Source organism: Argiope bruennichi, chromosome 7, assembly GCF_947563725.1.
Source record: "Argiope bruennichi chromosome 7, qqArgBrue1.1, whole genome shotgun sequence".
NCBI lineage: Eukaryota > Metazoa > Arthropoda > Arachnida > Araneae > Araneidae > Argiope > Argiope bruennichi.
The window spans coordinates 50,083,420-50,098,495 of NC_079157.1; the positions used below are offsets into that span (position 1 = coordinate 50,083,420).

The window sequence follows — 15,076 nt, forward strand, 5'->3', positions numbered from 1 at the left end:
TCTATGCATTCTTAATTAAATTAGCAAAAAACTTAAGCATCATCCTGAATGTCCAGTTTTAATGCAGGGGTTTAAGGAAGTTGATAAAACTGAAACAAGAAAATCTTGTGATGATCCACAGTTTAGGACCTATTTGCTCCAAACAAATTTTACCAATAGTACTCTAAAGCTGTTGATTATTTTTTTTCTGATAACTTTTAATTTGTAAGAGTAAAGATTATTAAATTAATTTAAAAACAAGACTGTTCAATAATTTCTTTACTATAATTAATCTAACTTGGGAGGGGGGGGACGAGAATTTTTTTTTTATTCTTAGTATTTGTATAACACTTCATAATTGAATCTGATGTAACAAAACAGCAATATACTAATGAAGATATGGCCTTTGTTTTTCTTAAAATTGTTCAAACCAGAGAGACCCCTAAAAAAGTAATTGTAGGGTATTTATAGAAATTTTACATCTTTATCTTTCAAAACTAAATTTTCTAGTGGACGGCTGCCACAACATTTATATTGAATTGTTAATGTGAAATAAGTCATTTTATTACATTATGTGACATTGACAATATTTTCAGTAAATGTGTTGATGTATTGGAATTATAGTAATTTAAAAATATACAATATATCTAAAAATATCCAGATTTAATGAAAAACTTCTTTAAAAAATCAAAGTACAAAACAATAATATTGAGATTTTTAACAAATATGTACAATGAGGTTCAAATTCGGTATAAATGTCTTAAAGACATATCATTATTTTGCAACTTATTGCAATAATAAATTAGGCTCTGCATTGTCGGGCTCTTTGTTCTCTGAAAGTCATCAAAGCTCGATCTCGCTCGTCAGCATCAAAATACCACACAGTTATGGCAAACCTTTCAAAAAAAATTTCTCCATTAATAATTGAGGAAATAAACAAATATACTTTGATATTTTTTTTAAAAAATAATATGGAGTAAAACACTAAATTACTGTTTATCAGTTCTTAAGTGGATTATATTTGAGCAAAGTAAGAAAAGCATAAGTTTTTAATACTAGCCACCTTTGTGACCCACTGATTCCTTGGGAATATTTATATCATTTAGAACAATTCATATCCATGATTATATCACATACATGTTGTTGTTTAAATTAGCATATTAAAGCTGTAATATTTTAATGGTCTTAAATATGTTTTGTTAATTGTACATATGAATATTCTTAAAGAAGACCAGTTCCATGACATCGTCAAGGTATTAAAAACCTAAATGTCCAGTTCATCTAACTTATACAGTACTGTAATTTCCACTTTATTCATCACATAAACTACAGATATTTTTTTTCCCTTCCTTAGTATGAAATAATGAAAGAATATCTTGCAATTAAATATTTGATGGAACCATGAAAATGATTTGTATTTCAGGTCAACAAAATTGAAATCAAGCAAAAAAATATTTTTTTAAAATTTGGCAAAAATCCAGTAAAATAAGCACAATTATTAAATTGTGCTTATTTTATCTATATAAATTATGTTTATTATTATAAAAATTATCTTTATAGTGATATCAATTATTAAATTGATATCACTATAAAGATAATTTTTTAATGATATAAATACTATTTTCATGCAATAATATTTTTGGAAATTATTGCAGAAAAAAAATCGAAATTCAGCTTAATTTTTAATCAATTAAAATTACCAACAAAAAAATAGGCTTGAAAAACAGATTCGTATCTTCCATCATATTATATATGTAACAAACTTAGTAGCGGTAAGTTAAAAAGTCGATATAAAATGGTTTATTCAAATATATTAATTAAACTATTTATAAAAACTAAGTAATATAGCCATTATTAGCAAAAATATAGTTAAATCATATTAAAGCATTTGAAACTATTTTAAAATGTACTGACTGACAAATCAAAATATACATTATGTGTGATTATTCGAAGGAGTCCAAAAATGCATTAACACCAGAGATCCACAGCAAGCTTATTCCATCTTTCACCAAATAAATACATACTGATTTTATATTATTCAGATTTATATATCGGATTTTTCATGCAAATATCTATTCAAATTTTGGAATTTAAATCTTTTCCTTTAGTGGTTTAAACTATTAATATATTAAATATTTCCTGAATAAGGATAGCAAAACTTAATTAATATCCTTCAAAAACGATTTTAAATTTTTATTATACATTATGTTTTTTTTAATGAAAGAGGCTGTCTGTATTTTGATATTTATTTTATAGTTATATCTATTAATACTAAAAGCAGAAATGTGTCTGTTCTGTTTAGTTGCTGCATTATAGGCCCTAATTGTTGGAATTAAAGTTATCAAACTTTATATATATTATAAAATTTGACAAATATACTTTGAAGGACTACTTAAAGCAATTCCTCAACACTTAAATAATTTTAATTTATCAATAATGAAATGGAATGTTGATGATTAGCGATAACTTCAGAAAATATATTATTTCTCACCAAGATAGTTGCCAAATATATCATTTTTTTATTGAAGATTTTTTCACCAAATTAAAATGTCAAGATTTCTCTCTTAATTGTTCTGATATGAATTCATAATGAAATAAATTCATTCCAGCTTAAAAAATAGCAAAAATATCCAATTCGCCGTTCTTTTCTCAATTCCCATCTATTCTATCACACAAGTTTTCTTTTTCTGTACATGGCACTTTTATTGCTATAGAATTTTATGACTGGTTCTTCTCATTCAACTTAATTTATAGCAATTCTAAGCAATCAAATAGTCATTTCAAAATATCAATTTATCTTTTGCTGATTGATAAGATGGTTGGTGAATAGAAATATGACTTTTCAAGGGTAATTGAGTCAGATTATATGTTAAGCCAAGTTTATCAAATACTAATCACATGATTTGCTTATATTATAAAGATGTATTTGCCTTTAATTTTGTTAATAAAAATGTATTTTTAGTTTACTCAATAAATGAATTCTTGACTCGTTAATGTATGTCAAACTTTATTTGCCTGTGAAACTCAATTAATACTTTGAATCTGAGAATTAATCTAGATAACTAAATAAAATTATTACAATGAGTTTGTTTTTAAGAAGTTTCATTTTATTTCTGGGGAATGAGTTTAAAAAAAACTATTTTTTATTGAAATCAAATAACTTATTCTACAATTTGCAGCGCCCAGCCTGTCACACCTTAGTTACCCCTCTACCTGTAGAGCACAAATAAATGCACATATTTATCTTTATTATTAGTAAAGATATGGCTAAATTTAACAAAGGTTTATTTTCTAGATTATCATATTAAAATTTTCTATAATATATCTGAAAAAAAATTAATATAATTTCAGCAGAATTGCACATAATGAAAGTTATTCTACAAAAATTTCAATAATAAAAGTGTAAAATTATAAGTGCAATCAAGGATTTTTAAAACAGGTACGTCTAATACAGTAATGTGTTCATAAAAATATTTTTCAAAAGTAATCTATTATAAGAAGACAACTGTTTTACCTACAAGATCAGAAATGTTATATTTATGAATGACTGTATTAAAATAATATATTCTTAATGCCAACTATAAGGTCATTCATAGCTATCTTTGAAATTTATTAAAAATTAGTTAACATTTTATTATATCAGTATTTTATTGATAAACATTTCTTTATAAATTTATAAAATTAAAACAATTACCTTGTTTGATAAGATGGCAAAACTTCATGTGGATTCCTTTTATCTGACCAGAAAAATATCATACGATCAAAAATGGGTTCTATATTAGCAACTTGAGTATTATTGGCAACAGGAAACATTCTCAAAAGACCTCCATGCTCCTGCAAATGACAAATTATATGTAAAACAGAAAAAGATGGATAAAAAAAATTGCATTATTATTTCTCATATATTTAATATAAATGAGAAGAAAATTATAGTTAAACAAACCTTAGCATTCCAGTTTTTATTCAGATAATATATGCATGTTATACATCGTCCATCTTTTTGTGGATTATCTATATGCTTCTTGTAGTATGTTCCATCACCCGGATAGCAAGCAATCATGGCCTAAATATAAATTAAATCACATGTTAGAAAAATAAAATCTTTATACTTGAATTTTGTAGTAATTTATTATAATCTGTGTAAAATAAATAACTCAGAAAATCTGAGACAAAATACTTATATCATTTAAAAACAGTTACATAAATAAAAATGATATTTATATATATTTTGATATATTTTTAAGAACAATTGAAAAACCATGTTGGTATGGCAAAGTTAATGTAATAAAACCTCTCTATGCAAAGGGATTTTTCCCCCCCTTACTATATAAAATTTAATAACAAAAGAATTAAATGCTCTGGGAGGGATTGAAGGGTTTCAATATTCAAAGAATATTGATGTTCACAATTTTATTCAATACTTCAAAATTCAAATCATGGAACACATAAAAGATACAAAATCAGCTAATCAATTCAACTTGTAAAAGTATATATGCAAACATTCTCTTAAAGATCCATATCTAAATATAGAAATTGTCCTCAGGAAATTTATCTCATGCCAATGTTGTTAGTACTTTGCATGTTTTATTGCACTTTTAACAAAATTGTTTTCTTTCTTATTCTAGTATGACATTTTTTTTATTGAATCAGAAAAATTTGAATTGTATAAAATAAATCATGAAATATATTCTATAGTACAAATAAGTCCTCAATATTAAAGATTCTTCCTTCTATTTTGATATTTTTTATAAGCATGCTTTGCTTGGACAAGCATTTTATGAATTAGCTGAAAGTTAAAATTAAACCTCAAGTTTTAACTGAACAATTGGAGAGGATTATATCATAATAAACATAATTGTATATAGCTTTTGTAATAGTATGAATAATTAACAAAATTTGAAATTTAAAAATACTTTACTCTGGAAATAGTTAAAAATAAATTATGTATAAAAGATTCAATTGAAATATTTTTCAACACTAAACAAGCTTCTAAATGCATGTAAATTGAATTTAATAACAGTTTTTTATGGGATATAACAAAAACAATCCTTATAATATTATTAAATTAATCAATAATTATAAGAAAAGATCATTCTAGTTATTAGTTCCATTAAACTTGTCTAATTCTAGTTCTTGTACTTTTTATGCCATGCCAAGTCAATCAAATCAAATTATCATTAAATAACTCTTTTTATAAGATCAAGAAGAAAGGTTTTTTTTTTATGGAAAAAAAATGTTTTAAAATACCACAGCCAATTCAAATTAACCAAAAATTCATTCCAAAAGGCTTTAAATCTTAATTATAATACCTTTCTAATTTCCTTTTTTCTTTTATTATGTGCTTTACTTTATTAATTGTTCAGTTTTATTATTTAACATGTTATAATTTTTAGTTTTAAAATCAACACCAATAACGCACTTTTAAAAAAACCATTCAAGATGACTATGGCTGTAATTTGTGGCAATTACTTAAATGAATCCATTTTAGGAATATGCAACTGTTCTGCTCAGTTAAAAATCAATACATCATATTATAAATTATGTATACTCAGTACTTCTTGTACTAAATATTTATACAGAAGTGAGAACTTTTAAAATATGTAGTTTTATGTATTTAAATCCATTAAAATATTAAAGTAAACTGATTTCTATCGGACAAGTCCATTTATCACAATTGCCATGCAAATTTCAACTAACTCAATAAATAATTATAAATTAATTGCTTATACTTCCCTTTGTAATTTTGCTTATTTACAAGCTCGAATTTAAGATATAACATAATATATTCTTTTAATTTAGTAATCTTTCATAGTATAAGTATGGAATAACCTAGGATACAATAAATATTCTTTATCATATGAAACAGTTAAAATTTTAATGATTATTTATAATATTAACAAACATTTATTCTAAATGCAATACATAATTATTGTTTCCTACTAAAATAGCAATCAAAATTTAATTTCCGATAACATCCTTTAATTGTCTTTTAAATTCATAAAGATTATCAAAATTATTTTTACTTTTTCTATAGAAAACACTTTGAAAACAATCTTCGTTGGTTGAGATGCCATCTTTTTAAAATATTTTTCCTATTTAAATTCCTTGTGTCAGTGTAAATAGCAGATACCATAAAATTTTATTAAAGGAAATGAGAATTTTAATGCATTGCAAGCAAAAGAAATTTGAGAAAACCACCAAAAAATATTGAAAACTATAGGAATTTAAAGTAGGGTAATACTGTATTGGCTTTAAAAAAATGTAATATAATTGTGAAACTGTAATTTCTTAAAGGTGACATCTAGTCAGTTTTAAACTAACTGCATTGTCTAGCAAATTTTCTAATATTTGTACAACATTAGCAAAAATTCTGTATGGTATTCTTTAATTTTGCCACTGTGTTTTCTTTGATACATAGATAATTGAATTATAGCATCAGCAATAAGATTTCACAAAGTAACATAAAAAAAGAAGGAATGCCCTGCTATTGACAACATCCACATTTTAAGCCCAAAAATTCAAAACTTCAGTTCTCACTAGAATGTAGATAACAACTAAGGCAAAGGTGTACATTTTAAAAATTTAATTGAAAACAATTATTATACATAAAGTTTAGGGTAAATATCAATTAGGTTAGAAACTGATCCCAAAAAAAGGGGGGGGACCTCACCAATAATATCTAAATCAAGTGTAAAATGGCACAGCTCCCGTATAAAGCCTCCGCCAAATTGGCGAGAAATTTGGCTATAAACGTTAATTTCTGGCTGCCGTCATCGGCATATGTTCTTTTCTTTATGATAACCTTAAACCTTAGAACATACTCAGTATTTTTATGTGTTTTTATAAGGAGCAGCTCACATATACAGCTATTAACTTTTATAAACTATGCTTTTAAAATGAAAAAAATATGAATGTATTCATGAGAACATATTCAGCATTCAATAATAAGCACTTTAAAAGAAAAGAAACCTTTTAGAATATAAAAACAAAGTATGCAATAGTATTACATAAGACAAGTTCTTGTGCATATAAATTTATGAATGTAATGAGATACACACTTCAAAAATAGCTTAAAGTTAGTTTAAATTAAAACATTTTCATGAAATATCAGTTATATCTTAGGGATTCTGCATTAAAAAATTTTTGATATGAAAGTAATACCTTTGTCCTGCGATGAAGTTTGTACCGAGACAAGACACCATTATTTTTCATTTTATTGCATGTTGTAACTACAACATCTAGTTTTCTCATCAAATTGCCAATATTGGAACATTCAGGTTCAGTTCCATTTACCCAAGTGGTAACATCAGAGCGAATATTCTCTTCTGACATAAAAGGGTTTGGAGTCACTAATTCTCCTTTCTTAAATATACCTTTATAATAAAGATTTTTAACTTCATTTAAAATCAGAGTCCCCTGTCTTGCTCCAATAAAATTATCCAAAACACAAATTCCAAAAGTATTCAAATCTCGAACAATGTTGTCACAAATATCCTGCAAAGAAGCACACTGCATCAGACCAGTTGTGTCTTCAGGAAACTGGTTATCACTTTGATTCAAGAAGGCAGTAGCAGTTTCTTGCAAAGTTTCAGATATCTTTGCAATAGCTTTGTCTTTTTCAGGATCTTCTTCAGCAGATGATACATTCTGAGTGTCAAATGCATTGAATAAGTTCCAGAAGTTGTTTGCAGAGCTTAAGAAATCACTGTATTCATAAGAAGAAAACATTTCATCAACACTAGGAGGTTGGAATTGGATTGGTTTTTCAGGTACAAGAAGCGATGGATTTGAACTGAAGTTGTTAGAAGCTCCCATTGGCACATTTAATGTTTCAGATCTGTTCATCTGCAAGTTATTTGAACACCATGAATTTTGTGGTGTGAAATTGTCGATTCTCTGAGCAGTATTGATCATGGGATTTACTACCGCCACAGGAGGATAACTTTGAGGAATTTTCTTGCACGTTTGTTTATGAATAGACCAATGAGCCATTTGATGTTCTCGGCAGCAGTAATAAGCAGCATGACAATTTCCACAATTGCTAGTCGCAATATTCATACACCACTCGCAGAAATTTGGCGAATTTTCAGGGGTTCTTTGGGATATTTCCATGGTTTATAAACAACGTCCATCGAACAAATAACGAATATTTAAAATTAGGATAAAACCTAAAAATAACTACTAACTAATAAATAATCTTAATTAGTATCTACATTGACATATTATTAGTATCTATATTGTCAACACAAACACAGAGAAGTCCTCTGTGCATGCGTCCTTTATCCTTGAAATGTCATTTCAGATGTTTACCTTGCGTCATGATTGCACGTGCACAAATTTTGCTCGGTCACAGTTAAAATTTTTATTTCTTCTTTAATTAAATTAACTAAAATTTTTATTTATTTCCCAGAAGTAAGAACCAGCTTTCTTCTGCTACATTTTGATACCTAATTGATCCACAATAGTTTACTGAAAACTGCATGATTAAAAAACCAAATTAATTCATTTCGTATTAAGAATCAAAACGACTGCGGTAATATTATTGCTGAATAGGATTCTCGCTAAGTTTCGATTCAAGGTTTTGGTTTCGTTTTCGGAATTCCGTATAAGATTCATAATGAAGTGAGAAATTGTAAAATATTTAAACTGTTATTTCTATAAATTTTAATAATAATTTGTAAAGTAAATTATTTATGTGTAAAATAATTTATTTATCATTAAAATAATTCAAAGATAGAAGTCATTTCATTCTACTCTTTATTTCAGATAATGATAATTATTCTTATTAAAAGTGAAAAGTATGCTTTCTTTTATTTTTACATTTTCTTTAATAATTTAAAGTGAATATGTGCAGAGACTTTAATATTCATATTCATTCAAAAATTAACATCCGAGAAGCTAAATGCGGTTTAATCAATCAAAAATTTATTTTTTGAATTATGTGTTTTATTTTTTAAAAATTTTTTTCATTTTTAAAAGTTAAATGCCATATCAAATTATTTAAGATTTTCAGAATACACCAGATTCTCTGAACTGTAGGATTTTAATATAAAGTATCAACTTAATTAATTTATTATCAAGTAGCAACTTTATTGCCTATTTTCTATTTCTTATAAATTTAAAAGATCCTTCTTTCTTTATTAAATGAGTAAATTATCAAACCAAAAAGAATAATTGTATTTTGTTCCAAAAATTTATTTGTAAAAAATTCTGAAATCACGGAATTGGATTTCTGGGTCCATCTTTTTTTAATGATGTTTTCATTACATTTTTTTCAGTAAATATTAATGTAAGTTCATTAAAATTCACCATTTCTAAATATTTAACAAACGAAATTTAACATAAGTAAACTGATCTTATAATGAATATCAATAAATTGGCCGAACAATTTTGTCGTGTGCACGCCTATGCACACGGGTTCTTTTGCTGTGATTGAAAACTACTCTCCTTGAAATAACTATAACATTTATTTCTACGACGAGACAAATTATTCTATATACATATTAAATTTAAATGACTGCATTTCCGAAAGAAAATAGTTGAAAATCTTTTCAACCGAATTGCTTCGACAATAATACAAAAAAAAAAGAAATAAAGGAAACATGTAAAATAATGAAATTAAAATTCTGTTCTTAATACAACTAATTATTGGCAAAGCAGATTTTAGGAAAGCAAGCGATACTTAAATATAAGAAGAATCTGTAAAAAGATATGAATTTATATTAAAAATACTATTAAAACGAATAAAAATGCTAAAATATATACATTGCTTTAGATTAGAAATTAGTTTACACTGTTAAAAAGATTAGAAATATCATAGTATATCCATTTTTTAGGAATTCTAGATAAGCTGGCAGAAAATAGGGCAAATGCCTAGTTAAATTAACAGAACGGTGTAAAATAATACGAATTATATATTTATCAAAAACTGAAGCTAAAAAAATATTTTGCTGAAGAACATATTAAGCCTAAATTATAAAGAATATTTAATAAAAAAAAATGTTAGCAATCATTATTTGCTGCTAACCAGCGGGTTGCCAAAGGCGTCTATACTCTGTTTCACCCTAACTTGGCAGTAGTGTATATTCTAGGCATGCCGAATCACAGTCACTGTCAGGGGAACTGGGTTACTTTAAAGTACAAAGTTACTAGAAATGTAGATCGCTGGCGAAACTTTATCTCGCAAATGTTTCGCCAAATAGTAAATATTTATTTACTTTATTATATTATCACTTTATCGCAGAATTAATTGTTTCCTTATTTTCATTATTTTTTCAATATTATCGATACATTATTTTAATAAAATATTAATGTTATTTCATTTCGTTTCATCGTTTCTCAAAAGAAAACCCTAAATCTTTCAATATTCGGTAAAGCGTAGTTCGACTAATGTTTTTCGAAAAGATATCTGTATCATCGTTCACATCTTTTAAAACTTTATCTAATGTTGGGATCTCATTTCTACGTAAATATGCATGGATTTTTCGTCAAATACAGGATAATGTAAAATCATCCTATTTTACAAGACCTGAATGTTTACCTACTGAGCCTGATCATTTCTTTCCAGGGGTACTTAAAGAACTGGATGCCTTTATTTCTTTTTTCCAAAGGAAAACTGTTCATTGCGAAACACCTGTAAGGTGCGAAACTTTATCGACGATTTGATTGATAGAATCTTGAGAGTTTTCTCGGAGTCGAGAATAAACGTTTAATATGTTTCTGCATGCTGCACTTTTTGTTGGTTTCACTCGTCTTGAAGGTGTGCACAGCGTAGTCGGTGATAACACTTTCTCTTTTTCAGACATTTTAGAAGTGAATAAAAATAACGAATCGAATAAATATTCAACAATCAAAACTAATAACTACTAATGTGATTAATAGTATCAAAAATATCAGCTGGTAAAAAAGCGAGAATAAAAAAGTACGAAAGATTATAACGGTTGCGAACTGAATGAAGCTGAATTGGCGGAGACGTAAAAGAAAAACGCGCCAAATATTTGACCTTGAAGACCGGTTCTAGCCAAAGTGGAATTCATTATGTCAATCTTTTAGCTTTATTCGTTCGCTTTATTTACAAACAACTTAACAGACAAGCACTTCTAACTTGAGAATAATTTTAAATACATACTGATAAAAAAAGGATTTCTGTAATTTATGATATTATTTGATAAATTTCTGCGCATTTTAACTATTTTAAAGTCGGAATTGATGGGGAACTCTTTCTCAACGCGGAGCGTCACATTTTCTACCTTTTACAATACTGCCAAGTTAGGGTGAAACAGAGTATAGTAATAATGAAAGTGTGAGTGTGTATTTCGCGTTCTACAGGATAAGGAGTTTCAACAACTACTACCAAATTTGGCAAATACATTTGGAGAGTAAAAATACATTTCTTAGAGATTTTTATGAAATTTTAATTAGAATTTTAGTTTATTAAAAGTTAAAATGCATTAAAATTTAAAGGATAGGTGAGCCGCACATTTACGTTTTAAATAACACTATGATGTCAAGGGATTGGTCTCCATTAGGAAGGCTTATGTAAATAATGAACAAAACATACGTAAGACAATTAAAATAGCACGACTTTAATGTCTGACAAAAAGTAATGAAAATCATGAACATGAAGTTATATCTCATTGTTTTAATTGAAATTAAATATAACCAATATCCTTGACGAATCAACTAATTGTTAAGTATTTTTTGTATAATCTATTGAGTCATTACAAATAAAATAAACTAAATTCAAAATTATTGCTCCTCATTTTCAACTTTCTTGTTATCGAAATACAGAGATGATTACTATACAGGGATTAATCGCCAAAATACTCGCCAGGGATTCAGTAAAAATGCTATATTCACGCCAAAGGTTAATATTTTGTATCTTTTGTACGCCAATGCCATGCAAGGTGTTCACTGGGATAACACCTATAACAGAGAGTGTGAGAGAAAGTTTTGGGAAGACTACTCCCGGAAGTTACGTCATTATACTTCCATTTATTTCATTTTAATGAAATGAAAAATCGTTAGTCTCTATTGAAATTATTTTCTGGAATAATTTTATTCCATTTACTGTTGTTGTTGGACTGTATGAGTATGCTTAAAAAGATAAGCATTCTATTGAATAAAGTTGCATCTGAGCAAAAATTCGTTTCCGCGGCTCTGTATTCAATTATCAAATAATTGAAGATGACATACTCACAAAATCATACTCATCACAAATCTTCTCTCAACTAGAAATGCATAATCATTCTCTGTTCAGTGATTTAAGCAATAAAATGGCTTATTCAAAAATGGTTATAAATAATTTTCTGTAAGTCTCAATTTTCCAGGTGAATGGGGAAAAAAAAAGTTCTAAAAATGGCGTTTCTCTGTTGTCAACTAGTATCTTTTTTTTTTTCCAGGGAAAAAAAAAAAAAAAAAACGCGAAAATTAAATTTGAAATTAACATTTCCTAAACTATGTGTCATTACCTAAATACATTGTGTTTTTCATGCATCCTTACAAACACACACACACATAACGAACAAATAAACAATGAGCGCAATGAACACATTGTAGGGGATTGTGATGCGCGAGGATAGAACCTGGGACCTTGTGGTTCGCAGTCCAGTAACATAACCATTATGCAAAAGCAACTGCTCGTGCAGCGTAGTTGTTAACTGGCTCATATGCTATTCACCACAGACTCTCCCTCCAGTGAGTCGGAGGTGAGACGAACGATATGACTGATGAGGGGTGATGTATTTTAGCTGTTGTCTAATGGGCCTGTACCCAGTTGAGTAGCGCCAAACGTTATGGTGAACGTGTGTGAGTGAGTGGTTACTACGTCAAGTGAGTCAAACGACTTTTGGGTTGCTGCGCCCTTTTTTGTGTTGCTGCGTCAAGTGAATCTGACGACTTTGGTTGCGGGTAGATGGCGCCACAACAGCTGTTACGAAGGTTGAAGGTTCATCGTCCGAGGTCACCAATGTAGGGGATTGTGATGCGCGAGGATAGAACCTGGGACATTGTGGTTCGCATTCCAGTAACATAACCATTATGCAAAAGCAATTGCTGGTGCAGCGTAGTTGTTAACTGGCTTATAAGCTATTCACCACAACGTCATGCATCTCCTCCTCATACAGAGATACGATCCGTCATTGAAGTGAGGATAACTCATTCTATCTTATTATTGCCCCACCAAGAAAGCAAAAACTGATTACCAAATCGAAGCTCTTCATACCATATTTGAAATGCCCCAGAGTGAAAGTATCTATAACTGTAAATAGAGTATTAAATGTGTGAATGAATTGCTGATGCGTTAAATGCAAGCAAAAAATATTTATCTGAAAACTAATTTACTTTTTTTGTGCAATTTAAATATTCCATTAATTAAAAAAATGAATTTTTGTATAAAATGTATTAATATTAAGTCTTGTTATGTTCGATTATACTTACAAATATACAGTACATGCCGCTTAATATGAATGCGGTAATTGTTATCCTTCAGTTTATATTAACAGAATACTCTGGTACTTCACACTTCAATGAAGGTTTTGATATTATTGGTTTTGAAGTAAATAACTGACCGATCTTATATTTTCTGCCAGCATGGACGATTCTTCTTCCTTTAAAATGAACAACGAGGAGGTTCTTTCCCATGCAATGTCTATAAATTATTTTTTTCGGCCTAAAGCAGTCTAGATGATTTTAAATCATCAGCTAAGCTACCAAATCTGGCTTGCAATCTGCTGAAGAGCCATGAACCACTGTTGCCTCCGGAGAGTTTATAAAAGAAAAATGGATGAAAAAAATATATGGGCTGAATTTTAAAGACAAGTTGAAATTCTTAACAGATATAAAATTCAACTAAATTAAGTCGACTCAAGGTTACAGCGTGGTTGAAAATTTCACTGCACGTGTGCTCTTCTATGTACAATTTTGAAAAATCACGTACATTTTGTGAGCAAGATCAAATAATATACATTGATTATTCCAAAGGGGGACAAATCTATCGAAGAAAAGCCTCCAAATAGTTCCTGAATTCGATATTTTGAAATTCAGTGATCAATATCATTTAACCCTTTAAAGGCCCATTTTTTTCTAGTATATTATGTTTAAATATTTTTAGGCTTGAAATTAGAATAAGAAAAGGGATTCATTTAGCTTATTAGATAAATTTAATTTGATAAATCAATTAATTTGATTAATTAATAATTAAGTGACAAATCACATCATTAAGTCACAAGACACATCATTTTGCCTGAGATAAACAACTGAAGCATCTAAGTTTCTAAAAAAAATTTGTCAGAACTTATGCCAACCTACATAATTTCATACAAAGATTGATAAATTTGGTGGGAAGCATACTTCCCACGGCCCTATAAAGGGTTAACATATTAAAAATAAAAAGAATAAAATGATAGAAAAAAAACAATACAAATACGAACAGTATATAAGTAAATCGTTAAAGAATAATTGTCAATAAGGAAAAATTTTAGAATGCGTTTAATTTTTTTTTTTTAATTTAATCAAAGCCGGAAAGTAAGTGCTTTCTACTTTCCCTTTCAAAGGATAAAAATGTAGTTGATTTTATTCAATTCGGTTATTTTTCTTCAATAAATATTTAAAATCCGAAATGATCGCAATAAGTAATACTTACTGTATAAATAAATAACAATGATAGGCGCATGAGTTTTTTCTTTGTGTAGGAGCGCTGTATATCCCTGCACCATTGACTTTTATTGCTCTAAGCACCAATCATGATATCAAAGATGAAATGTCAAATTTATCCAAACACTAACACATAATTGTACACAATTAACACTTGATAAATTCACACTTTGCTCCATAATCAAAAAGCAATTATACTATTGCAAGAATTGTTATTATAAAGATTAATTTAATCAAGTAATTTTTGGAAAATTTAATATAAAACCAGCAGGAGTGGTCCCTTCAAAACTTTCACGCATACTCTTTAATAAACTTGTAATGCAAAAGAACGCCTTGCTTGCCACTAGCGTACAATAATTACAAAATATTCACTTTTGGTATGAATTAGCATTTTTATTGAATCTATCATGTCATGCTTGGCGAATTATTTGGCGATTAATCCTTG

The 15,076-nt window shown here is 28.0% G+C and overlaps 1 protein-coding gene across 1 annotated transcript; it reads right to left on the reverse strand.

Annotated features, from left to right (window-relative positions):
- Positions 1–625: 625 nt before the first annotated feature.
- Positions 626–8,299, reverse strand: LOC129975229 (egl nine homolog 1-like). The gene is made up of 4 exons (XM_056088258.1): positions 7,141–8,299; positions 3,923–4,042; positions 3,674–3,813; positions 626–875 (listed from the first exon to the last, which is right to left on the reverse strand). Exons 1-4 carry the CDS (start codon positions 8,089–8,091, stop codon positions 782–784), a joined length of 1,305 nt encoding a protein of 434 aa, XP_055944233.1. The 5' UTR covers positions 8,092–8,299; the 3' UTR covers positions 626–781.
- Between the last annotated feature and the right edge of the window lie 6,777 nt (positions 8,300–15,076).